Genomic DNA, 26,431 nt, shown 5'->3' with positions numbered 1-26,431 from the left:
AATGTCTACTTCTGTTTCTATGTCTTATCATGTTGTGTGAATCATGGAAGGATTGTGAACTGTGATGAGGACAGCATAAACCTTCAGAAAAGGACGCAGACAGGTGACAGATGAAATTTGTGTTGTGCGAAATATTCACTTTGATATGAAGAACACACAGAGACAATATAGAATGAAGAGTACGATTCTAAAGGGGATGCAGAAACAGAGTGGCCAGAGTGTTTGTGTGCACAAACCATTAACAGCAGCAAGACAGGTTCAGAGAGGGCAGTAAAACATGAGGGATCCTCAGCTTTATTAACAGGGGCAGAGAGTACAAAACTAATGAATTCTTGTTAAACTTTCATAAAACACTGCCTCAGCTTCTACTGGGGCATTATGTCCAGTTCTGGGCACAACGTTTCAGAAAGGATGTGGCAGAGTTGGGGAGGATGCAGAAAAGATTCATGAAGATGATTCCAGGGATGAGGTTGACAGGTAGATGAATAGCAAAGGTTTAGAGGGATATGGGCCAAATGCAGGCAAATAGCACTAGTTTCAGTTTGGCATGGATGAGTTGGACCGAAGGTTCTGTATGACTCTTTGATGAACATCAGTCACAGGAAAAGATTGGAGAAGCTAGGAGTGCTCTCCTTGGAGAAAACCAGTTTGAGAAGAGATTTGATCAAGGTATTCAAAATCATGAGGGCCAGAGTACGTGGGGAGAAACTGTTTCATTGTTGGAACGTATGGGATCAAGCAGGCATGGATTTAAAGCAATTGGTAAGTAGAATAATAGTGACATGAAGAAAAAAATGTTTTCACTCAGAAAGAAGTTAGGATCAGGAATTCACCACCTGAGAGCATGGTGGAGGCAGGGTCAGTTGAGGCATTCAGAAAGGATTTAAATCCTAATTGAGAAAGGAGTGGATGGATGTACGGAGCAAGCAGGAGAAGGTGGGGGAATGTCACGAGGTGAATTGCTTGTTCAGAGGATTGCCATAAGTATGAGTGGCTGAATGTCCTCCTTCTGAGCTGTAACCATCTATAATCCTACACTTGGAAATTTGTTGTCAACTTCATCCAGTTAAGTTACTGTAATGTATGTCGATGGGGGGTGAAGGATCTCTGAATCTTGTAGCTTTTGCCACTAATACTGTGTGTTAACACCAAAAGGGGGAGTGGAATACACCCTATATATTCCTGCACCGATTTCTCATTTAACTTAGAAAATTGAAGAATGGTGCAGAGTGCAACTATTCAGGTTTAAACATTGAGACTGTCAAGTTATGGGGCTTATAGCCCTGAAAGTTTTCATTCCCCTCCTCTGGCCAGATGCCTAATAAGGCAGAGTGGGCTCTCCTGGAACTGTTTTGGTCTTGCTGACAGTCTTGCATTCTACTCATTTACTTAATCCCTTCCTGGGACAGAAATCTGTGCTCAGGGTGGGGTGGATGAGAAAAGGTAAGCCACTCAGCTGCTGAAAACTACTCCTCCCGATTTTATGGGGTGCCTTGGAAATGATGCCCCTCCACAACTCTGTAATCTCCTCCTACCCTACAACCCTTGGATAGATCTCTCCAAATTCTGGCCTTTTGCACATGCACTCTTAAATTTAATTGCTGCACAATTGACTGTGCCTTCAGCTGCCTAAGACCAATCAACCCTCCAGTATAAGCACTTGGGCATGTTTCATTATATTTAAGGGCATTCTGAAAATGCCATTTATCATTTAATTCCTGGCCCAGGAGAGGGGGTGGGAGACCAGAGTGGTGCCAGGGGATGACTTAGAGGCTGATGATCTGGAATATTGTAACTGCAGCCCTTTTACTTCCTGGCACCTGAATCTTTGAGAGGGTGAAGCTTTCCCAGTGTTTTGATGACTGAAAATTCTCTGGAAGGAGTTTGGAGAATTGGGAAATGTGCTAACTCACTGTATGTGTTTTTGAGTTTGTAGGTTGCGAAACTTCAAGAGAAATTGGGACTTTACAATGAGTCTGTGATCAACTACCAGCAATATTGTGAACTGAGCAAGATGCTGGGCAACAGTATCGCAGCTGCAGAGGCCCATGGAGCGATGGGTGTCATTCATACAGTGCTCGGTAACTATGACCTTGCAGTGACCCACGCTCACCAGAGTTTCAACCTATCAAAATCCATAGGAGAGCGACAACTTCGATTAGCAGCAATGATTAGACTTGGGGACATATACAGGACAACAGAGAACTTGGAGGAAGCAGCAAACTGGTACCAACAAGCTTGGGATCACGACAACAGAGGAGATGATCCGAAGCTGAAGTGTCAGGCTGCACTGGGTTTAGCAGAGGTTTATAAAGATACAGCTCAGTATCGCCATGCCTTGTACTTCTATGAGCAGGCTCTGGAAGCCGCAGAGCTGGCTGGAGAGGATGAGCTGATCTACAGGTGTAAGTTTAAGATAGCATGCAGCTGTCAATTCTCCTGCTTAGCAAAGGAGCTGATGAAAGGATGCAATGCCTTTAAGGAAGTGATAGCATATTACTGTTGGCTCAGTAGAAGATTAACAGTTGAGGGAATCACACTACCAAAAGAGACCAATGATATTCTCCTGGAGAGCTATGATGGGATCCAAACAATCCTTGAAAAACTAGGTGACGGAATAAAGATATTCCAGTATGCAGAGGCTGGCAGGAGACACAGATTTCTAACCTATACGTTCATGATAGAGGAGCTCCCAGTTTGGAACAATATGATAGATGACTCTTCCATTTCAGTCATCCCAAGTATCGAGGAGCTTTACAGCATTCTAGATCTCCTATCTGGGCCAGTGTTATATTACTCACTGGTAGACACAGGTCTCTATTTGTGGGTGCTGAAGGCACGGGAAGGGCTGGTACGTTTTCATGCCACCAGCAGTGTGGTGTCGGAAGTAATCCACAGGCAGATCTGCCAGTTCCTGCAGCTGGTGAAGAACAAGTCCCTGCTTTATGAGACTGAGGCCAGGAACATCCCGAAGAAAAGGCTGAGGCAAACCACTGTCGGGAAACGGAACAAGGTAGTGACTGGTGAGGAAGTGCTGAATGTCCTGTTTGGTAAAAGCACAGTCCTGGCTCAAGGCCTAGCTCACTCACAGCTGAGTCAGCAAGCTAAGAGTTTGAAGTTCACTCCAGTGACTCGAGCGCAACAGCTGGGCTGACACTCCAGTGCTGTGCTGAGGGACTGCCAGAGGTGTCGGCCATTGGATGAGATGTTAAAATGAAACCATTTCAGTCCTCTCAGGTCAAAGTAAAATAATCCAAGCTACTATTTCAAGATCGGGGAGGCAGTTCTCCCTGGTATCTTAGCTAGTATTTATTCCTCAGCCAGCACCAGTAAAACTCATTCTTTGGTCTTTGTCTCATTGCTAGTTGTGGGATCTTCCTGTGCAGATCAGCTGAACAAATAATGCAGCGCAGGAACAGGTGGTTCAGCCCTCCAAGCCTGTGCCGTCACATTTTGCCCTTTCATACTAGAACACTCTTCACTTACAAGATCCGTATCCCTCTATTTCCTTCTTGTTTCTATATTTGTCCAGGTGCTTCTCGCGTACTGCTATTGTGCCTGCTTCCACCACAAATCCCACCTATGCAACCTTTCTTCATAGCTAAAATCCCCCATACCAGGCTGCATCTTGCTGGTTTACCTGCACTTCTGACAATACTCAATTGGCTGTAAATTGTTAGACATTAACTGGAGGACATGAAAGGTGCTGTAGAAATCCGAGATGAGGTCAGGATGTTCTGACTGACTCAGTGAGTGACATGCAATCCCAAACCACACACACCATGCAAGTTCCAAAGTGTAGTCCAGTATCTGCTGAGTTCAGATCAAGTGGTGATGACATTTCCCACATAGACCTGGGGCTCAAGAGAGAGACAAAATTAGCTGGGGTTTCTACTTGATTGAACCCTCCTGGAAAATGTACATGGCTGTGTATTCTGAGGGAGTAGAGCTATGATCTAGAGTATTGAGCTCTGTCATGTGTTCTTCTGTGTTAGATTAACCCAACAAAGTCTGTGTCGAGTGGTAATTATTTTTTGAGTCAGACATGCAGACAGCATAGAAAAAGACCCTTCAGCCCAGCATGTCTATCCCGACCAACAAATACCAAACTACATTAATCTCATTCATTGCATTTGATCTATAGCCAAATGTGCCCTGGCATTTTAAGCACTCATTCAGATGTGTCTTGAATGTTACAAGTGTATCTGCCTCCACCAGCCTCTGAGACAGCACGTCACATATTTGTACCATCTTTTGGTTGGAGGAGCAAAACATTCTCTGATCTCCTCAAAGCCACTCTTCACCTTAAGTTAATGCCCTCAGTTCTTAAACATGTCTGCCATAGGAGAGAGATTCACACAATCCATTCTGTCTATATATCTCATGATTTTTTATATCTCAATCAGACCCCAGCTCGGCCTCCTCCTCTGTTCCAAGGAAAACAAATGCAGCTTATCCAGTCTGTCCTCCTAACTGAGACCTCTCATCCCAGACAACATCCTGGTGAATCTCCTTTGTACCTTCTCAGTGCAATCATGGCCTTCTAACAGTGTGATAACCAGAACACACACAATACTCCAGCTGTGCCCTAACCAATGTTTCATACAGTTGTAGCAAGCCTTCCTTGCTAGCATCTTTTATGCCGCCTTTACCACACAATCTACCTGCGCTGACACCTTCAAGGATCTATGGACTTGTACACCAAGGTGCCTTCGTTCCTCAGAACTCCCTAAGGGCTACCATTCATTGTGTATATCCTTCCCTTCCAAAACACACCACTTTGCACTTCTCAGGATTAAATTTGATCTGCCATTGCTCTGCTCAATTTACCAGATGATCAATATCAATATCACCCTGCAGACTGAGACCATCCTCCTCAGTTTGTTTGCTATGACTAAGCAACAACCATTATACTCTAAAGTTTTAGCTTTATTCACTATCAGCCTGTTTGTAGATGGTCCTTGACTTCAGTAAGTGACATAAGTTCAGTCCAATATTGACAGAACACATTTTTAAAGAGTTGTAATTGCAATGGAAATTTATAATCAATTAAGTTTGGCATCATATAGTGAATCATTAGATAAGGATAAAAACTTGTTTTTACCAGGATAAAAACGAGATGATCGGATAGGTTCATTTCCAATCAGGCCTTGTGAAAACATTATTATAGACATTCAGATTGTATGCATGTTATTTGTGTTATATTACTATCCTCCACTCACTCCATTTTGCTGGAAAAAGCAATCCTGCTTTATCGGGAGACTTTGCTGGAATTTCAGTCATGAGGCTCTATGCCATAATTTATAAAAGCCCTGAGGCTAACCTCTCTTTCCTGTAGTTTGTAGAAACTTTGTTTAACTACACTGTTTACTAATTTTTAGTGAATTCCTTTCTTAGCAAGTCATGCAGTACATTCCACCCTGTCTCCATCTCATTGGATGACATACTGGCTTCAATAGTTTGATTAGTTTATGGTACGGTCAGTATGTTTGCTTGTACATACTGGAAATTGATGACGTTTCTCAAAGTCCTTCAAAATTTAATTATTGGCAGAATCAGAGTGAAGGAATTCACTGTGGATTCGATATAAACAACACAGGGGATGCGGGGTGGGTTAGATGAACACGGTAAGTTGAAAATGGCATTGTAATAATAGACTGCAGAGTTGATTTTAACATGGGTTTGTGATACTAACTCTTAGTAATAAGAGATCAGGCTTGAAGGGCCAAATGGCCTACTTGTGCTCCAATTTTCTGTATTTCATCAGACTTTGAAACGTAAATTCCAACATGATTTTTATAACATAATGATGTTGGTTTCACTTGTGCCCTTGTTCTGACATTTTTCTGCTGTAGAGACAGCAGGTGCCTCACTCATCGTGTAAAGATTCCCCGACAGCAGAGCGTCTGCTGGAAGGTGAGGAGGAGATTGAGCACTGGAAACAAATGTACCTGCTGCTCTTTGGACCTGTGACTGAGCTGCTGGAGGAGCTGCAGGAAGGCAGTGACCTCCTCATCGTGCCAGACAAGCACCTCATCCAGGTAAGTAAGTCAGATTATTGACAATTGCACTGATATAAAAAAGTGTATTAATTCTTTGTGTTCAAATCCAGATAGCTAGTTACTGAAGTTTAGAAACCAGGAGTAGGAATAGGCCATTCGGCCCTTCAATGCAATTATGGCTGATCCTCTATCTTAATGCCATATTTCCACTTTCTCCCTTTACCTCTTGATGTCTTTAAAATCTAAAAATGCATCCATCTCTTTCTCGAATATACTCAGTGACTTGGCCTCCTTAACCTTCTATGGTAGAGAGTTCCATAGGTCCACTAGCTTCTGAAGCAGTGTTTCCTCAACTCAATCCTAAATGGTCAACCCCCATATCCTGAGTCTGTGTCCCTGGTTCTAGAGTCCCCTCCAGGACAAGGATCCAGTTTGCATCTAATCTGTACAGTCCTGTTAGAATTTTAGATGTTTCAATCAGATCTCCTCTCATCCTTCTGAAGTCCAGTGAACACAGGCCTAGTCGAAGCAATCTCTCCTCATGGGGCAGTCCTGCCGTCCTATTATCAGCCTAGTCATCCTTCATTGTCCTATCTCAGTGACAAGTAGGTCCTCTGTTAGGCAGGGAGACTTATGCTACACACATTGCTGGCATGTATTGCCCCCATTACAACTTCTTCTCAAAAGAAAAGGTGGTGGCAAGCCACCATCTTGAACTGCTACATGGAATTTGTTGTAGGTACCGACCATAGTGCTGTTAGGAACATAGCTCCAGCAGCAGTGATGGAACAGTGTCAGATTCCAGGTCAGGATGATGTGTTACTTGGTGAAGGATTTGCAAGTGGTCGCGTTTCCAGGCATCTGGATCCCTTTGTGCTTCTAGGTAGTAGAGCATACAAGTTTGGAAGACTATGTTAAAGGGACCTTGGGTGAGTTACTGTTCTGTAATGCTAAGATGATTTAAAACAAAACCATTGCTAATGTACATTCTTGTGGAGAAAGTAAATGTTTAAGCTGGTGGTTTGTGTGCCAATTAAGCTGATTTTTATCTTGGATGGTGTCAATTTTCTTAATTGTTGTTGGAACTGCATTCATCCAGGAAATTCCTTCAGACAGAGGAAGAAGAAGGCTTATGTTATGCTCATGAGATGTGATGGCTCACTTAGGGCACTTGAGAGTTACAAGGTAGCCAGGAAAGACTTAAAGACAGCGCTAAGAAGAGCCAGGAGGGGACATGAGAAGTCATTGGAGGATAGGATCAAGGAAAACCCAAAGGCTTTCTAGAGCTATATCAGGAATAGAAGAATGACTAAAGTAAGATTAGGGTCAATCAAGCATAATAGTGGGAAGTGGTGCATGGAGTTAGAAGATAGGGGAAGCGCTATATGAATACTTTTTGTCAGTATTCACAGTAGAAAAAGACAATGTGGTCAAGGAAAATACTGAGATACAGGCTACCAGACGAGATAGGATTGAGGTGCATAAGGAAGAGGTGTTAGCAATTCTGGAAAGTGTGAAAATAGATAAGTTCTCTGGGCCAGATGAGATTTATCCTGAGATTCTCTGGGAAGCCAGGGAGGAGATTGCCAAGTCTTTGGCTTTGATCTTTTTGTCATCATTGTCTACAAGAATACTCCAGAAGAATGGAGGATAACAAATGTTGCTCCCTTATTCAAGAAGGGGAGTAGAGATAACCCGAGGAATTCTAGACCTGTGAGTCTTACTTTGGTTGTGGGTAAAGTGTTGGAAAAGGTTATAAGAGATAGGATTTATAATCTTCTAGAGAGAAATAGGTTGATTCGGGATAGTCAACACGGTTTTGTGAAGGGTAGGTCTTGCCTCACAAACCTTATTGAATTCTTCGAGAAGGTGACCAAACCGGTGGATGAGGATAAAGCGGTTGATGTGGTGTATATGGATTTCAGTAAGCAGTTTGATAAGGTTCCCCACGGTAGGCTATTGCACAAAATACGGAGGCATGGATTGAGGGGGATTTAGCGGTTTGGATCAGAAATTGGCTAGCTGAAAGAAGACAGAAGGTAGTGGTTATGGGAAATATTTATCCTGGAGTTCAGTTACTAGTGGGGTACCACAAGGATCTGTTTTGGATCCACTGTTGTTTTGTCATTTTTATAAATGACCTGGATGAGGGCATAGAAGGATGGGTTAGTAAATTTTGCAGATGACATTAAGTTCAGTAGAGTTTTGGATAATGACGAAGGGTGTTGTAGGTTACAGAAAGACATAGATATGCTGCAGAGCTGAGCCGAGAGGTGGCAAATGCAGTTTAATGTGGAAAAGTGTGAGGTAATTCACTTTGGTAGAAGTAACAGGAATGCAGAGTACTGGGCGAATGGTGAGATTCTTGGTAATGTAGATGAGCAGAGAGATTTGGTGTTTAGATTAGAGTGGTGCTGGAAAAGCACAGCAATTCAGGCAGCATCAGAGGAGCAGTAAAATCGACGTTTCAGGCAAAAGCCCTTCATCAGGAAAACAGGCAGAGAGCCTGAAGGGTGGAGTGATGAGTGAGAGGAGGGTGGGGGTGGGAAGAAAGTAGCAAAGAGTACAATAGATGAGTGGGGCAGGGGATGAAGGTGACAGGTCGGGGGCGGGTGGAGGATGGAGTGGATAGGTGGAAAAGGAGATAGGCAGGTAGGACAAGTCATGGGACGGTGCTGAGCTGGAAGTTTAGAACTAGGGTCAGGTGGGGGAAGGGGAAATGAGGAAACTGTTGAAGTCCACATTGATGTCCTGGGGTTGAAGTGTTCCGAGGCGGAAGATGAGGCGTTCTTCCTCCAGGCGTCTGGTGGTGAGGGAGTGGCGGTGAAGGAGGCCCAGGACCTCCATGTCCTCGGCTGAGTGTGAGGGGGAGTTGAAATGTTGGGCCACAGGGCGGTTTGGTTGATTGGTGTGGGTGTCCCGGAGGTGTTCCCTAAAGCGCTCTTTTAGGAGGCATCCAGTCTCCCCAATGTAGAGGAGACCGCATCGGGAGCAACGGATACAATAAATGATATTAGTGGATGTACAAGTAAAACTTTGATGGATGTGGAAGGCTCCTTTAGGGCCTTGGATGGAGGTGAGGGAGGAGGTGTGGGCGCAGGTTTTACAATTCCTGCGGTGGCAGGGGAAGGTGCCAGGATGGGAGGGTGGGTTGTAGGGGGGTGTGAACCTGACCAGGTAGTCACGGAGGGAACGGTCTTTGCGAAAGGCGGAAAGGGGTGGGGAGGGAAATATATCCCTGGTGGTGGGGTCCATTTGGAGGTGGCAGAAATGTCAGCGGATGATTTGGTTTATGCAGAACTCTGCCCTCCCCCCAACCCATCACCTTTATCCCCTCCCCCACTCACCTATTGTACTCTTTGCTACTTTCTCCCCACCCCCACCCTCCTCTCACTTATCTCTCCACCCTTCAGGCTCTCTGCCTGTATTCCTGATGAAGGGCTTTTGCCTGAAACGTCGATTTTACTGCTCCTTGGATGCTGCCTGAACTGCTGTGCTTTTCCAGCATCACTCTAATCTAGACTCTGGTTTCCAGCATCTGCAGTCATTGTTTTGACCCAGAGAGATTCGGTGTCCATGTACATAGATCCCTGAAAGTTGCCACCCAGGTTGACAGGGTTGTTAAGAAGGTATACGGTGTGTTAGCTTTTATTGTTAGAGGGATTGAGTTTTGGAACCATGAGATCATGCTGCAGCTGTACAAAACTTTGGTGCAGCCACGTTTGAGGAATTGCATATAGTACTGATCACCGCATTATGGGAAGGATGTGGAAAGATGTGCAAGGTTTGGAAAGGGTTAGAGGAGATTTACTAAGATGTTGCCTGGTATGGAGGGAAGGTCTTATGAGGAAAAGCTGAGGGACTTGAGGCTGTTTTCATTAGTGAGAAGACGGTTGAGTGGCAACTTAATTGAGACATATAAGATAATCAGAGGGTTAGACAGGGTGGACAGTGAGAGCCTTTTTCCTCAGATGGCGATGGCGAGCACGAGGGGACAAAGCTTTAAATTGAGGGGTGATAGATATAGGACAGATGTCAGAGGTAGTTTCTCTGCTCAGAGAGTAGTAGGGGCATGGAACGCACTGCCTGCAACAGTAGTAGACTCACCAACCTTCTGGGCATTTAAATAGTCATTGGGTAGGCATATAGACAATAATGGAATAGTGTAGGTTAGATGGGCTTCAGATTGATTCCACAGGTCAGCGCAACATTGAGGGCTGAAGGGCCTGTACTGTGCTGTTGTGTTCAATGTCCTGATTTGTACCTTATAGTTGGTGGATGGGTTTTAGATGCTGTTTCAAGGAGTCCTAACTGATATGAAAGGTTAACTCTGTTTCTGTCTCAGCAGATGCTGCCAGACTTGATGAGCTTTTCCAGCACTTTCTGTTTATGTTTCCAGCCTATGCCCTTCTCTTATGGCAAGTCATTATGTGGCTGGTCCAGTTCTGTTTCTAGTGCAAGGCACCAAATTAAGAGACCAAACCTCAAAGGTAACAGTCCTCAAAAATTCAAAGGATTTTTACTTAAACCTTTGCATAGGATAAATTTAGTTAGAGAGATGATTGTTTGGTTTAGGGACTGGTGTGGGAGAAGTGCCAGTTCCTGGTGCACTGGCAACAATACTGAGGGAATGATACCATTGGGAGAGTCTACATCTGAAATATGCTCAGGCCGAGTGAGTTACATAACTAGGGAAGTAGAGAGGACTTTAAGCTAAATAGTGGAGGCAAGAGATAAATGTTAGGAAGACATCGAAAAACCAGGGAAGAGAAATCTATCAGTATGAAAAATGATAAACAGATCATGAGAAGGAGGAAAAAAAGAGTATAAATTTAAAAGTAAATCAAGTTATAAAAATGATAAAAAAAATAAAAGCTTTGCATCTGAATGCATATAGCATTTAAAATAAAATGGATGACTTTTTATATAATTGAGGTTCTACCTCCATAATCTGTTAGAATTGGCATGGAAAATTTTGAACGTTTTTAATAAGCACTGTACAACATACAATGAGATGAAAAAATAGTTATTTTAGGCAATATAGGTAATATCTTGATCTGTCATTGCAATTTTGGAGAATGAGAAGCAGGTCCTTTAACTGTAGACAGTGGTAGGATCGATTTATAAAGGAAGAAACATGAAATCTTGTCATAAAGCCAAGGCAGTAATCATTGGGTATTCCAATTTATGTATTGACTGTAAAGAATAAGATTAGAAAAGTTAGACTAGATAAGGAGTTCAGAGAATGTTTTTGGGTTAGTTTCTTGGAACCGTATGTTCTGGAGCCATACAATCATAAGACACAGAAGTAAGTCATTCAACCCATTGATCTGCTCTGCCAATCAATGCAATCATGCCTAATCTAATCATTCACAACATCACCTTCCTACCTTTTCCCTATATCCCTTGATTCTTTTACTGATTAAAAATCTGTATGTCTCAACCTTGAAAGTACTTAACGACACAACCTATACAGCCCTCTGCAGGAAAAGGAATTCCACAGATTCGCTGCCCTCTAAGTCAAAAGCATCCTTCTTTTCTCTATCTTAAATGGGTGACCACTTACTCAGAAATTATGCTCTCTGGTCATAGACTCTTCCTCAAGGGAAAACAACCTCTTGGCTTTTACCTTTGCAAGTCCCTTAAGAATCTTGTGTCTCGATAAGGTTGCCTCTCATTCTTCTATGTTGAGTAGAGGCCCAATGTACTCAACCTATAATGACTTGGAAGAGGGAAGTGAATGTATTATAGAGTAAGACAGTCCCTCCATGCCTCGATCAACCAAGTGAACTGGGCCTGCACTGCTTCCAATGCCATTATCTGTTTCCTTGTTTGAGTGGACCAGAACTGTTCCTAGTATTGTAGTTGCGGTCTAACTAACTATTGTTTTTAACAAGATTTCCTTATTTTTCTCAAAAACAGAAGTTGGTGGAGAAACTCAACTTGAAATGTTAGCTCTACGTTTTCTCCACATATGCTGCCAGACCCAATTTCCGTTTGTTTCAGATTTCTGGATCCACAGGTCTTGGTTTTATTTTCCTGTTTTTATATTCCATTTCCTTTGAAGTGAAAGTCATCACTCAATTTGCTTTTCCTATTACCTGCTGAACTTGAGTAGTTGCTTTTTGTGTTTTATGGCAAAGATTCCCAATTCCATTTGTGCTCCAGCTTTAGAACGTAGAACAGTACAGCACAGTACAGGCCGTTTGGCACTCCATGTTATGCCAGCCTTTTATCCTCCTCTAAGATCAAACTAACCTACATACCCTTCATTGTACTAAATTCCATGTGCCTATCCAAGAGTCACTTAAATGACTCTTTTAAGTGACTTCTCCACTTTAATTATATTTAACTCCTCTATTCTTCCAGCTACGGTGCATCATCTCACATTTTCTCACAATATATTCTATCTGCCATGGTTTTATCCACTAGTTTAAACTGTCAATATTTCTCGGCAGACTCTGTGTCATCCTCACCACTTTCTTTCCTACCCACTTTTATGTCACCAGCAAATTTTGCAAGAGTGGATTCACTTCCATCTTCAAAGTTATTAACATATCTTGTAAATAACTGTGCCCCCATAACTGATCCCTGTGGTACTGCACTAATTGAAGTTGCCATCCTGAAAATGCCCCCTTATAGCAACTCCTTACTTCAGTTTGTAGTTCCCTCCCCAACTCTGTGTGAAGCTGAAGTTAGAACGATCAGAGGGTTACTATTGTACTGAGGTCTCCTGAATTGAAAACAAATGGATCCAATTTGTCAGGATTTTGGTGTCCTTAAACAAAAACACTGTCTCATATGCATGGGGTAGTTTCACTTGCTTTTCTAAACTGTGAACAACTTCTAGCACATTCTCCCTTTATTAAACAAGGTATCCATTTTCCTCATTTTCAATCCACATTTCCAAAATTAAAGGAATATGTGTCATTACAATTTTAATTTTTGAAGAGTGCCTTGATTCAGGGAAGATTCCATTGGAATAGAAAAGAGCAAACTCCTTTATTTACCAAAAGGAAGACAGAAAGCTGGAAACTATAGGCCAGTTAGCTTAACATCTGTCATGAAGAAGACAGTAGAAACTGTTATCAAAGGTCTTATGACTGGGCACTCTGAAAAATTAAGGTTAGTCAGGCAGAGTCAACGTTGGAAAAAGTACAAAGTCAAAGATAATGGAAAACAAAAGCTTGTGGTGTCGCATTAACATATGGACTGGACATATGATCAGCTGTCTAGGCATCAGAGAGTAGTCAGAAAAGGGTATATTTCTGTTTGGCAAGATCTAATAGTCATATTAATGATGTGGATGAAGGGATAGATGGTATGGCAGTTAATTTGCTGATGACACAAAGGTGGGTAGGAAGGTAACTGCTGAAGAAGACATTGAGGCGACAGGGATGTTGCCGGGTTTTTATGGGAATATTTTTTAACTTATTCATGTGATGAAATCATTAATGGCTAGGCCATCATTTTTTGCATGTTCCTAATTACGCAGAGGGCAGTTAAAAGACAACCACATAGCTGTAGGTCTGGAGTCATGTGTAGGCCAGACTAGGTAAGGATGGCAGTTTCCTTCCTTAATGGATAATAGCGAAGCAGGTTGTTTTTCTCCCCCAACATTTGACAATGGTTTAATGGTCATCATTAGACTCCTAATTCCAGATTTCTATTGAATTCAAAATTCACTACCTGCCTCCACAGGATTTGAACCCCAGTCCTCAGGGGCCAACAACAATACTATAGAGTCATAGAGATGTACAGCATGGAAACATGGTCCAACCTGTCAACGCCGACCAGATATCTCAACCCAATCTAGTCCCACCTGCCAGCACCCGACCCATATCCCTCCAAACCCTTCCTATTCATATACCCATCCAAATGCCTCTTAAATGTTACAATTGTACCAGCCTCCACCACATCCTCTGGCAGCTCATTCCATATACATACCACCCTCTGCGTGGAAAAGTTGCCCCTTAGGTCTATTTTATATCTTTCCCCTCTCACCCTAAACATATGCCCTCTAGTTCTGGACTCCCCGATCCCAGGGAAAAGACTGTCTATTTATCCTATCCATGCCCCTCATAATTTTGTAAACCTCTATAAGGTCACCCCTCAGTCTCCGACGCTCCAGGGAAAACAGCCCCAACCTGTTCAGCCTCTCCCTGTAGCTCAAATCCTCCAACCCTGGCTACATCCTTGTAAATCTTTTCTGAACCCTTTCAAGTTTCACAACATCTTTCTGATAGGAAGGAGACCAGAATTGCACGCAATATTCCAAAAGTGGCCTAACCCATGTCCTGTACAGCTGCAACATGACCTCCCAACTCCTGTACTCAATACTCTGACCAATAAAGGAAAGCATACCAAATGCCTTCTTCACTATCCTATCGACGTGCGACTCCACTTTCAAGGAGCTATGAACCTGCACTCCAAAGTACCTTCATTCAGCAACACTCCCTAGGACCTTACCATTAAGTGTATAAGTCCTGCTAAGATTTGCTTTCCCAAAATGCAGCACCTCGCACTTATTTGAATTAAACTCCATCTGCCACTTCTCAGCCCATTGGCCCATCTGGTCAAGATCCTGTTGTAATCTGAGGTAACCCTCTTCGCTGTCCACTTCACCTCCTATTTTGGTGTCATCTGCAAACTTACTAACTGTACCTCTTATGCTCGCATCCAAATCATTTATGTAAATGACAAAAAGTAGAGGACCCAGCACCGATCCTTGTGGTATTCCACTGGTCACAGGCCTCCAGTCTGAAAAACAACCCTCCACCACCACCCTCTGTCTTCTACCTTTGAGCCGCCTCTTTCCCAATTTAATCCTGATAAGTGTGAGATGATGCTTTTTAAGAGGTCTTATAAAGGAAGGATATACACAATGAATGGTAGCCCTTAGGGAGTTCTGAGGAACGAAGGGACCTTGGTGTACAAGTCCATAGATCCTTGAAGATGTCAGCGCAGGTAGACTGTGTGGTGAAGGCGGCATAAAGGATGCTTACCTTCATTAGCTGGGACATAGAATATAGGAGCAAGGAAGGCTTGCTACAACTGTATGAAACATTGGTTAGGGCAGTTGTGTGCAGTTCTGGTCTCCATACTATCTGAATGATGTAATTGCACTGTAGAGAGTGAAGAGGAGATTCACCAGGGTGTTGTCTGATATGAGAGGTGTCTGTTTTGAGGACAGGTGGGATAGGTTGGGTTTGTTTTCCTTGGAACAGAGGAGGTTGAGGGTGGATCTGATAGAGGTATACATAATTATTAGAGGTATGGACAGCTTAGGTTGTGAAACATCTCTTTTTTATGACAGTCATCATAGAATCGTAGAATCCTCCCACCCTGCCTCTTGTAAAAATATTATCCCTTGCTCCCAATTCCTCCACCACATCTGCTCCCGGGAGGGCCAATTCCACCATAGAACATCCCAGATGGCCGCCCTCTTCAAGGACTGCAATTTCCCCTCCCACATAGTCAATGATGCCCTCCAGAGCATCTCCTCCACTTTCTGCACCTCCACCCTTGAACCTCACTCCTCCAATTGCAACAAGAACAGAACTTCCCTGGTCCTCACCTTCCATCCAACCAATTTCTGGATACAATGCATCATCCTCTGCCATTTCCGCCACCCACAAACAGACCCCACTACCAGAGATATATTTTCCACCTACCCCATCTGTATTTCGCAGAGACCATTCCCTCCGCGACTCCCTTGTTAAGTCCATGCCTCCCCTCCACCCAACCCAACCCTTCACTCCCGGAACCTTCCCATACCACCTCAAGAAGTGCTAAACCTGCACCCACACCTCCCCCTCACCTCAGTCCAAGGCCCCAAAGGATCCTATCAGATCCAACAAAGATTTTCCTGTACCTCCACACATGTCATCTACTGTGCCGATTGCTCTCGATGTGGTCTCCTCTACATTGGGGAGACAGGATGCTAACTTACAGAATGTTTCAGAGAACATCTCTGGGATACACTCACTAAACAACCCAACCGTCCTGTGGCTGAACACTTCAACTCCCCCTCTCACTTTGTCAAGGGCATGCAAGTCTTCTTCCACCGCCAAACTTTAGCCACCCTACGCCTGGAGGAAGAACACCTCATCTTCCACTCCGGGATCCTCCAACCACAGGGGATCAATTGTCAATTTCACCGATTTCCTCATCTCCCCCACCTTATCCCAGTCCCAGCCTTCCAATTTTGCACCACTCTTTTGAACGGTCCTACCTTCCTTCTATCTTCCTTCCCATCTATCCGCTCCACTGTCCACTCCAAATTATCAGCACCACCTCCCACCTTCATCTACCTATCGCATTCCCAGCTACCTTTCCCCCCCCATTCCCAGTCCCCTCCTATTTATCTCTCAGCCCCTTTGGGCCCCCTTCATTCCTTATGAAGCGCTTATGCTCGAAACGTAGACTCTCCTGCTCCTCAGCTGCTGCCTGAACTGCTGTGCTTTTCCAGCACCATACTTTCTGACAGTGTGGAAACAGGCCATTAGGCCCATCAAGTCCACACCGAGCCTCCAAAGAGTAACTCCCCAGACCCATTTCCCTACCCTATTACTCCACATTACTAACTAATACATGTCCCTGAGGGTCTAGAGACTATCAAAGGAGCCAAGGCCATCTTGCATGGTGATCAGGAAGCACTTCCACGATTCTGTAAGGCCTGCCTATTGCTAGTTACATTACGGGCAAAATTAGAGGCAGAAATCAGAAGGCTGAGAAACAAAGAAGTCATCAAACCAGACAGTTTGCAGAATGGGTGGCACCAGTTGTTCTGATGGTGAGCTATTGCTAGGTTTGCCTTTTGTGGGAATTTTAAATAACCAGGTAAACTGCTTTTCACAGCTGGATAAATACCCTCGCACAGAGGATTCATTCACAAAGCTGGAAGGGAGACAGTCTTCACAAATGTGGACATGAGCGATACGTACTTGTAATTGTGGTTAGATGAAGAATCCCAGAAATATGCTTCAGTTAATACCCATAAGAGTTTGTATACAAGACTGCCCATTTGGGGTGTTAACAGTGTGTGCGATTTTATAGCAGACAATGGGGAACCTTTTACGAAGTCTAACCCAAGTCACCATGTATCTAGATGACATGCTAATAATAGAGAAGTCCAATAAGGACCACTTTGAGATCTTGGATGTAGTCCTTAGGTGTTTCTCCCAGGCAGGCATATGCCTTAGAAGGGAAAAAATTGTGTTTAGGTACTGCAAGTGACTTGCTTTGACTACAGAGTCAACAAGACTGATATGTACCTATTGGAAGAGAAAGCAAGGGCCATCGAAGGGCCCCCTGCTCCCACCTCTGTACCAGACCATAGGTCTTTTGTTGGGCTGGTGAGTTATTATGGAAAGTTCACACACAACCTGGTACTTTGGTATCAACAATTAAAAAGAGTCAGCATTGAAAACGGTCACATGGCCAAATCATAGCTTTCAGGGAAGTGAAGAAACATCTCCGAAGTTGTTAGCACACCGCAGTGAAGCGAGATCTGGTAATGACACAATTTGGAGATGTCAGTGTTGGACTGGAGTGTACAAAGTTGAAAATCAGACAACCCCAGGCTATAGTCCAACAGGTTTATTTGGAAGCACTAGCTTTCAGAGTGCTGCTCCTTCATCAGGTGGTTGTGGAGGACAAAATCATATTTCCCAATCTTACAATCTTGTCCTCCACAACCACCTGATGAAGGAGCAGTGCTCTGAAAGCTAGTGCTTCCAAATAAACCTGTTGGACTGTAACCTGGGGTTGTATGATTTTTAATTTGGTATTGACATATGATATTTCCCCATATGGCATTGGAATAGTAATAGCTCATGGTGGCCCCATGAAGAGGAACACCCAATCGCCAATGCATCCGGCTTTGGCTAATGCAGAGCATAAATACGCACAGATAGAGAAGGGAGGTTTGGTGGTCATATCTGGAGTCAGGAAGTTCCTCCAACACTTTTGTGGATATAAATTTGTAACAGTAATGGACCACAAACTCCTGCTAGACCTGCTTAAAGAGGACAAGGCAGGGCTGCCAATAGCTTCAGGCCAGATTCAGTGGTGGGCTCTAATATTAAGTGTGTGTAATTGCAAGTTGGAACACCATCCAGGAGGCCAACTATCGAATACAGATGCACTGAGCCACCTCCAGCTGGCAGATACATTGCTGGTGGAACTGCCACTGAAACAGTCCACAGTGGTTTTAAAGTTTCTGGGAAACCTTGCAGTCACAACAGGCAATATCAGAGTTTGGGTAAAGAAAGATCCTGCCCTGGCAAACCGAAACAGCTGGTGGTGATAGGGGAAGCCAAAGCACCATCACAACTAAAATTGAAACATTTTTGGACCCGGAGACACCAGATTACAGTGAAGAATGTTATATTGTTATTGGGAGCAAGAGTGATTGTCCAAGCAAATGTCACTGCCAGCTGCTGGCTGAACTGCACCAGGGTTATCCAGAGGTTTCCAAAATGAAGATGTTGGCAAGAGGTTATACCTGGTGGCCAGGATGATTGCAGATATAGCTGCGCTGGTGGGGCAGTGCCCAGAGTGTCAACAAACATTAACACCAGCAGCTCCCCACATTTGTGAGAATGGCCAGGTAAACTCTGGACTCAGTTGCACGTCGACTGTGCCAGCCCTTTCATGGGCTCAATGTTCTTAGTCATTGTGGATACCCATTCAAGATGGCTAGACATGCATAGATTTCATTCATCAAACACCGGGATAATGATTAGAAAAAACTGAGCACATCCTTTGCAAGACACGGATTCCCAGAAGTGCTGGCCACAGATAACAGACCATCCTTTATCAGCAAGGAATTTGAGTATTTCCAAAAGTCAGATGATATTCATCTTGTCATCCAATGGTCTAACAGAAGCAGCAGTCCAAACTTTGAAGGCAGACTTAAAGAAACAGCCGACAGCTTCACTAGATACCAAACTGTCCAGATTCCTGTTTGATTATCAGATCATTCCTCATGCAACTACAGGGATAACTCCAGCTGAGTTGCTAATGGGGAGAAGACTCCACACCAAGTTAAATCTGATGTTTTCGCACCTTGGGGGGTTGGGGGCTGGGGTTGGTGGGGGGGAGGTGGTGGAGGATGAAATGGCATCAGTATTGCCAATTTCAGACACAAGACTCTGCTGAGTGAGACAGGCAGTTTACTTCAGGAAACAAAGTTTGGCATAAGGGACTATGGGAATGGCCCTATGTGGGTAAGAAGCACGTTGACACGAGATCAGGTCCAGTGATGTATAAAGTTTGGGTAGGTGCGATGGTCCTGAATAAGCATGTGGAATGTGAAACTGCAAACTCGCAATTGGTGCGGAAGCGAAGCTGACAGATATAAACAGGAGTGTCAGAGGTTCGGTTCACTCTGAAAACTGGCTTTGAGGGACCTGAATCAGTGTCAAGGATTCCCCACATGTAAATAAAAGGTGACTTGGTAACTGGAATCTGGTCTCTCTGATGTTATTTCAGTTTGTATTAAGACAGAACCTGATTTGAGCAGTTAGTCAAAATGTTCTTTCCAATGAGCACTGACTTATTCCATGATGAGCTCCCCTCCATGCTTGTCTCTTAACAGATTAGGGCCTTGCACCATGGGTGGTCTTGACAGTACTGAAGCAGCTTCACACCATTGGTGCCTGTTAATTATGTGATCTCAGGTGATGTTTCTATCCACCATTTATGCATTACATTGTGAGTATGTGTTGCATCACTGCCTTCAGTTGCCTGGAGAACTCTGCTTTTGTCTTGAGGTGTGGTGAAGTTTCCAGTCCGTGAAAGCTCTGCAGTTGTGCTCAGGTCCCTTTCTTTTTATTCATTCATGGGATTTGGACATCACTACCTGCCAGCATTTATTGTCCCTCTCTCGTTGCCCTCGAGAAGGTGGTGGTTAGCTGCCTTTTTGAATTGCTGGGATCACGTAGGGTATCACTTATTCAAATAATCATAATTGGGCGCAGAGAAATAAAGGAAATGTTACAGGTCCTAGTTACAACGGGTTGTGGGGTTGACCAGGCCCAATGGATACACTGTAGTCCCTGGTGGATGGAGGTTGCCGATGAGGTGCTAACTGAGAAAGGCTACCTTGGTGAAATTTTAAGGCCTTTAATGTCAATTTATTTAGCTCAGTTAGCTGGACAACTGGTTTGTGATGCAGAGTAATGCAAACAGCATGGGTTCAATTCCCAAACCAGGTGAGGTCACCATGAAGGCCCAGCCTTTTCAACCGTGCCCTTTGTCTGAGGTTAAGTAATTCCACAGTTAAACTCACCACCAACTGTGAACTCTCTCTCTCTCTCTCTCTCTCGAATACGTAACATTCCTCTGGGACTATGCAAACTCCTATTTTTCAGCTTCTTGCAACATGACATCTGTGTCCTCCACTGTTCGGGGACCAGGCTGATGAGATGGTACATCAGTCAGTCCAGCAGTCATCAGTGCCTGTCAGTGTGTAGGTAATGTGGGAATGCTTGAACAATGATGTACTTGAGATAGTGCCAGTCCTTGGACTCTGAGTGTCATTGTCTCACTGGCGGGACAGTATCCTGCTCCTCAGATGCTGCCTGACCTGCTGTGCTTTTCCAGCACCACTCTAATCTAGACTCTGATCTCCAGCATCTGCAGTCCACACTTTCACCTAGTATATAGCCTTAGATTCTCGACAGTCTGACAGGAGCAGGAATCGTTTAAAAAGAAAAATGCGCTGTTCTAAAAGTACAGGCATCAACTAGGATTGGAGCTAGATTCAACTAAACTGTGTTGAACTGTACATATTGTACCTTTGTTACAATTACTCATCTTGTAATACCTGTCAGTCTTGCTATGTTGTTCATGCTATTTGCTGGTTACCTGAATAACAGCTAACATAATTCTGCTCACTCTTCTCTCGTACTTTTCCTTCCTTCCTTCCCCCACCCAATCTAACTGAAATCTTCTCTAATCTAAGGTGCCCTTCGCAAACTTGCCGGATTTGAAGAATAAGAAGCTGGGAGAGAGATTCTGTGTTACCCTTGCTCCATCTTTGTTTGCAATTGAAATTGTGGCAAATCTGATTAAAAATCCCGTTACAAACAAGGCAGAGAGTAAGTTGGAAGCATCTGTAAGATTACAAAATTGATTCCTTCAATCCAGTATCAACTATTTACAATGTTAATCTCAAGCAATCCTGCATTTGTCACTGCACTCTTGATCATTGATTTTGTTTCTATATTCCCTTTCTGTATGAAGGAGACAAAACTTTCAGGAGAAATTAGTTGCCACTTGTGGTTCAGTAGTGGACCACTTGCTTCTGAGTAAGAAGGTTTCTGTTCAATTCTCATTCTCGAGATTTGAGCCTATAGTCTAGTTGGTACAGTAGCTCAGTGGTTAGCACTGCTGACTCACAATGCCAGGCACCTGTGTTCAGCTCCACCCTGTGGCCCCTGTCTGTGTGGAGTTTGCACGTGGGTGCTCTGATCTCCTCCCACAGTCCAAAGATGTGCAGGTTAGATAGACTGGCAATGCTAAATTACCCCTAATGTCCAGGGATGTGCCAGCTCGGTACATTAGCCATGGGAAATGAGGGTTATAGGGATGGGATAAGGGGTGGATCTGGGAAGGATGCTCTTCAGAGGGTCAGTGTGGATTCGATGGGCTGAATGGCCTGCTTCCACACTGTAGGCATTGTATGATTGTGTAGCACAGGCTGACATTCCACTGCAGCATTACCACACTGCTGATGGTGCCTGTTTTAGATCAGTCATTACATCTTCGGTGCATGTAGAAGATCCTGACATGTTATTTTGAAAATGGTCATGGGAGTTTTCCCCCAGTATCCTAACAACTGTAAGGTGTAGTAATTGTTATGAAATTGCTTCCATTTTTTTTTATTGAGCAGTTGTTTTAAAACAGTGAAAATTTATTCATTCATTTGTTCAAGCTCACTAACACTCAACACTGGAGCCCCCTGAGGGTGTGCACTCAGCCCCCTACTGAACTCATTTTAGACCCGTGATTGAGTCACCAAATACCAGACTAATGCCATTATTACAAGTTCGCTGATGATACCACCATAATCGGTTAAATCTCAGATGGCGACGAAACAGACTACAGACTGGAGGTGGAAGACCTGGAAAAATGGTGCACTGAAACCAACCGAGCTCTCAATGCTGGCAAAACCAAGGAACTCATTATTGACTTTCGGCAGGATGTTACTCATGCCCCCCTCATACATTAACAGCACAGAGGTGGAACGAGTGGAGAGTGTCAAACCCCTGGGAGTGGTCATCCACAACAAGGTTTCTTGGACTCTTCATGTGGACACACTGGTTACAAAGGCCCAACAACGTCTCTTCTTCCTCAGGCAGCTGAGGACATTTGGCATGATGGAGAATACCCTTGCCAACTTTTATAGGGATGCCATCGAGAGCACTCTGTCTGGATGTATTACTGTACCATTCAAGATCGGAGACGGTTACAGAGAGTGGGGAACTCGGCCTGGACAATCACAAAGGCCAACCTCCCATCTATAGAATCCATCTACCAGGCCCGCTGTCAAGGAAAGGCCGCCAGTATTCTCAAAGATCCATCCCACCCTGGCAATGTTTTTCTACAACCTCTACCATCGGGGAGAAGGTACAGAAGCCTGAACACATGCACCAGCTGGTTTCGAAACAGTTTCTACCCTACTGTTGTTAGAATACTGAATTGACTCACAACCTCTTAACATTCACCTGTACCTGTGTTTGTGTGTTTGTTGCTGTTTACCTATTATTTACTATCTGTGCTATTTAACTCCGTGATCTGCCTGTATTGCTCGCAAGACAAAGCTTTTCTCTGTGCCTCGGTACACGTGACAATAAATTCAATTCAATCCAATTCACTCGAAAGACTGAGCTTTTATGGACCTTTTTTTAAAGTCACTGAAAGTACACCAGGTTTTTTTCAAAGACACTTGCAGGCAGTCATTTATATTGAGGTGGAGCTGGCAAGGTAAAGTTATTTAGAAGGATACATTTTTATACTGTCATTGAGTGTTATTAAACTTTACATCTTTATTGAATAAGTCTTGATTTAATCATAAACCAGTTGTTCTGTTGTTTATTAAAGAAGCCTGGTTGGTGGGTTTTTACTCTGAAATTGATAGATTGGTATATGGGCAATGCCAGTAAGCTAACCGCTTGGAGTGTTTGAATTTATGGCTGTCAGAAGTTGTGGCTATTTGATACTATTTGGAGTTCAGTTCATTTGAGATCTTCTGAGAGAAATTATCCAAGTCATCATCATCCACCTGCTTTGGAAAAACTTCTGAGAATCCAATGCAAGGGATGGAAATTAGTAGCTGTTCTCCTGAGAAGCTTCTGGAAGACTTCCTCTCCACACTGAGATCTGACTGAAGTTTTCAAAATCACGAGCTTGCTGGACATGGTAGATAGGTTGAAGCTGTTTCTGCTTGTAAAAGGAACAAGAACCAGAGGGCATTGATTTAAAGTGACTTGCAAACACAGCTAGATTGCTGTGAAGAGAACCTTTCTTGCACAGAGAGTTGTTAGTGTATGGAGTGCACTGCCTGGAACCGTGGTCGAGGGCAGACTCAATTGAAATATTTAGGAAGACATTGGATGGTTTCTTTTTGGATCGTAATGGTGTGCAAAGATATGGGAAAAAGGCAGGAAATTGGCCCAAGGTAATAAAACTGGACCAGATGGTAGACCTGAATAGCCTCCTGCACTGTAATCATTCTACAATTCTTCTGAATGAGCAGCTTCTGAAAGGATCCCAGTACTACCATCTGTGGTGTGCAGAGTTGGAAAATTTCAATCTTGTCCTCTGTTTGTTCAGAAATTAACAATTATTTGGTCAAATATTATTTTTCGTGCAGTTCCTACCGGCAGAGAGAATATATTTTTAATTTTTCTGTTAACAAGAGGCATGTGTAAGATTATTTAGGTTACAGTTTTATACTATAATATTCTACATTATGTGTTAATATGTTTTACATTTTTATTGAATAAGTGTTGTTTAATCATAAATTAATTGTTCTGTTATTTATTAAAGAAATCTAGTGAGTGGATTTGTATTCCAAAATGGATAGATTAGTGTAAATTGGTCATAAATTTAAATTTAGGTTCTGACCAGTGGAGTATGAGAAAAAGACAGTGCACTTGCACCACATTGGTCTTTAAAAAATAGTCTATTATCTATTTAATCTGAATCAGGTGTTTGATATATTTCCCACTCAGCAGACTTCCTCCTTCTTTTTGTGTTTTAGGGCCTGTTACAACAATGGGTCTGCTGGAGCAGATGGGTGGATCTCACCAGGAACTGTGTGGGCTACAGAATCTGGGACTCATGGACACTGTGAATCACCTTGTCAACTGTACATCCACAAATACCATTGTTGCCAGATCTCCATACTTCATTCCACCATTCAAGCAGGCATGTATCTTCATGGAAGCTACATAGCTGCCCTCAAGCTAGTCCTAGCCACAAAGCTTGTAACGGTATTACTGAGTTGTACAAATTTGTTCAGAGAACCGTGTGAATACTGAGTGCCTTATGATCTCACTCTGATTAAACCTTCAATTCAAATCTATACTGGTGAAGCTTCTCAGTAGATTCTTCCTCAAACCAGGGTGTAGCTGTCTGTGAGAGTGTAGCCTGACTCTACAGACTGGGAGCATGTCTCTGGGTCAGTGACACTGCTCTTCCTGCGATACATTTGAATAATGTTCGGATAGAAACAAACAATAAAGCTTCAAATTTGATCTGCAACACTTGAAGATAGTTTCAGATGTTTGAGTAGATGCAAAGTTGATGCATTAATAAAGATCATTAAAGGCAACGAAAAGAAGTTAAAAATCACGCAACACCAGATTATAGTCCAACAGGTTGGACCATAAAATAAAATAACCTGTTGGACTATAACCTGGTGTGTGATTTTTAACTTTGTATACCCCAGTCCAATACTGGCATCTCCAAATAATGAAAAGAAGAGTAGAAATATTGGTTAAAAATTAGTCTTTATTCACTTAGTTAGGTGTCAGCTGTGGCTTGTTAAAATATCAAGGATTCAAGTCCTACTGCGGCAGAAAATTTAGATTGACGCTCCAGTGCAGCATGAAAATGTGCTACGATGCCAGAAGTGTTGTCTTTTGCATGCACCAATAAATACAGGATCCCACCTGCCTTGTCAAGTGGACATAAAATATCCTAAGACCAGTAGAAAGATTCTTCTCATTGCACTGGCCAATATTTATCCTTCGACCACCGTCGGTGAACCAGATTATCTGGTCATTGCTGAATGTGGCACCTTGCTGTCCATAATGGTTGCTGCCTGTGGCCACATTTCAAGAATATTTCATTGGCTATGTTGCACTTTTTACAATGTCTTGAGGTTTTGACAGGCTCTAGAAATGCAGCTACCTGTTTCCTTTCAAGTTTTTTTGAAACCTATTTCCACTTTCAGATATTCAGCAAATCCCAGGCACTGGTTGTGGGAAGCCCACATTTCTCTTCACCATTGTCCTTGTGGGGAAGAGTTTGGAAGCCTTGGGGACCATTAATCGGAGCCCAAAAGGAGGTTATCAAAGTGGCTGAGTATCTGCAAACAGAGGCCGTCATGGGCGAGGAAGCAACGAAAAAGCGTGTGCTCAGCCAACTTCCGCACATGACAGTTGTGCATATCGGTAAGCAGAGCTTCCAGACCTTAGAGTCTAAAGACCATTGAGCCAGAGCATGATAAATCCTCAAATTTGTATTACCATGGTGCAACGATGACTGTGATCAGCTGGTGCTGTGACACTTTTGCTCACTCAGGTCAAAGTTCATTTGTTGTTGATGGGATAAATGTCTTCTACTGGGGCCTTACATGAAATACAATTAGTTAGGCACAGTAGGTTATATAGGAATACAGGTAGTCAAGAACAGGAGTAGGCCATTCAGCCTCCTGAGCTTATTCCTCCATTCAATAAAATCATGGCTGATCTGCAAGCACATTTCAAATACACACCTTTACTCCATTTCCCTCAATACCTTTGGATAACAATATCTCAATTACCAGTTCAAACTTCTAGCATCACCTAGTCACTTGGATCTAACCTTCCAATCTGTAATCAAAATGATCATTTTAACGGTCCTGGGAAAAGTGCAGGAAAAATCATGACTTTTTTTCTTGCAGGTAAAGTCAAAAGTGAAACTTAGAGTTCTCATTTGTTCCATAGCTGTTCAGCGCAAGGTATGGGAAGAGATTCGTTATGAGTAAACTATAGCCCCTTCCAATCAGAAACTGTATTTTACTCATTCACTGATGTGGGAAGTGTTAGTTGGACTGTCTGTAGTTGCCTTTGAGAAGGCAGTGCTGAGCTGTCCCCTTGAGCTGCTGTGGTCAGGTGGTATAGGTGCACCTACAGTGTTGTTAGGGCTGG

The 26,431-nt window shown here is 43.3% G+C and overlaps 2 protein-coding genes across 2 annotated transcripts in view; both read left to right on the top strand.

Moving 5' to 3' along the window:
* LOC140469286 (uncharacterized) overlaps nucleotides 1-24,470 on the top strand; it is a 70,214-nt gene extending 45,744 nt beyond the window's left edge. The window contains exons 7-10 of the mRNA XM_072565628.1: nucleotides 1,937-3,013; nucleotides 5,856-6,041; nucleotides 20,974-21,109; nucleotides 24,277-24,470. Of these exons, the coding sequence (XP_072421729.1) occupies nucleotides 1,937-3,013; nucleotides 5,856-6,041; nucleotides 20,974-21,109; nucleotides 24,277-24,470 (1,593 nt within the window). The remainder of the gene's footprint in view (nucleotides 1-1,936; nucleotides 3,014-5,855; nucleotides 6,042-20,973; nucleotides 21,110-24,276) is intronic.
* Nucleotides 24,471-25,482: 1,012 nt separating this feature from the next.
* The window catches only part of LOC140469626 (uncharacterized), a 321,689-nt gene continuing 320,740 nt past the window's right edge, over nucleotides 25,483-26,431 (top strand). The window contains exon 1 of the mRNA XM_072566310.1: nucleotides 25,483-25,693. Coding sequence (XP_072422411.1) covers nucleotides 25,627-25,693 — 67 coding nt within the window. The 5' untranslated portion in view covers nucleotides 25,483-25,626. The remainder of the gene's footprint in view (nucleotides 25,694-26,431) is intronic.

This window comes from Chiloscyllium punctatum, chromosome 49 (genome assembly GCF_047496795.1).
Source record: "Chiloscyllium punctatum isolate Juve2018m chromosome 49, sChiPun1.3, whole genome shotgun sequence".
NCBI classification, from domain to species: Eukaryota; Metazoa; Chordata; class Chondrichthyes; order Orectolobiformes; family Hemiscylliidae; genus Chiloscyllium; species Chiloscyllium punctatum.
The sequence above is the reverse complement of the archived record's forward strand: the minus strand, read 5'-3'. Positions and strand labels throughout refer to the sequence as shown.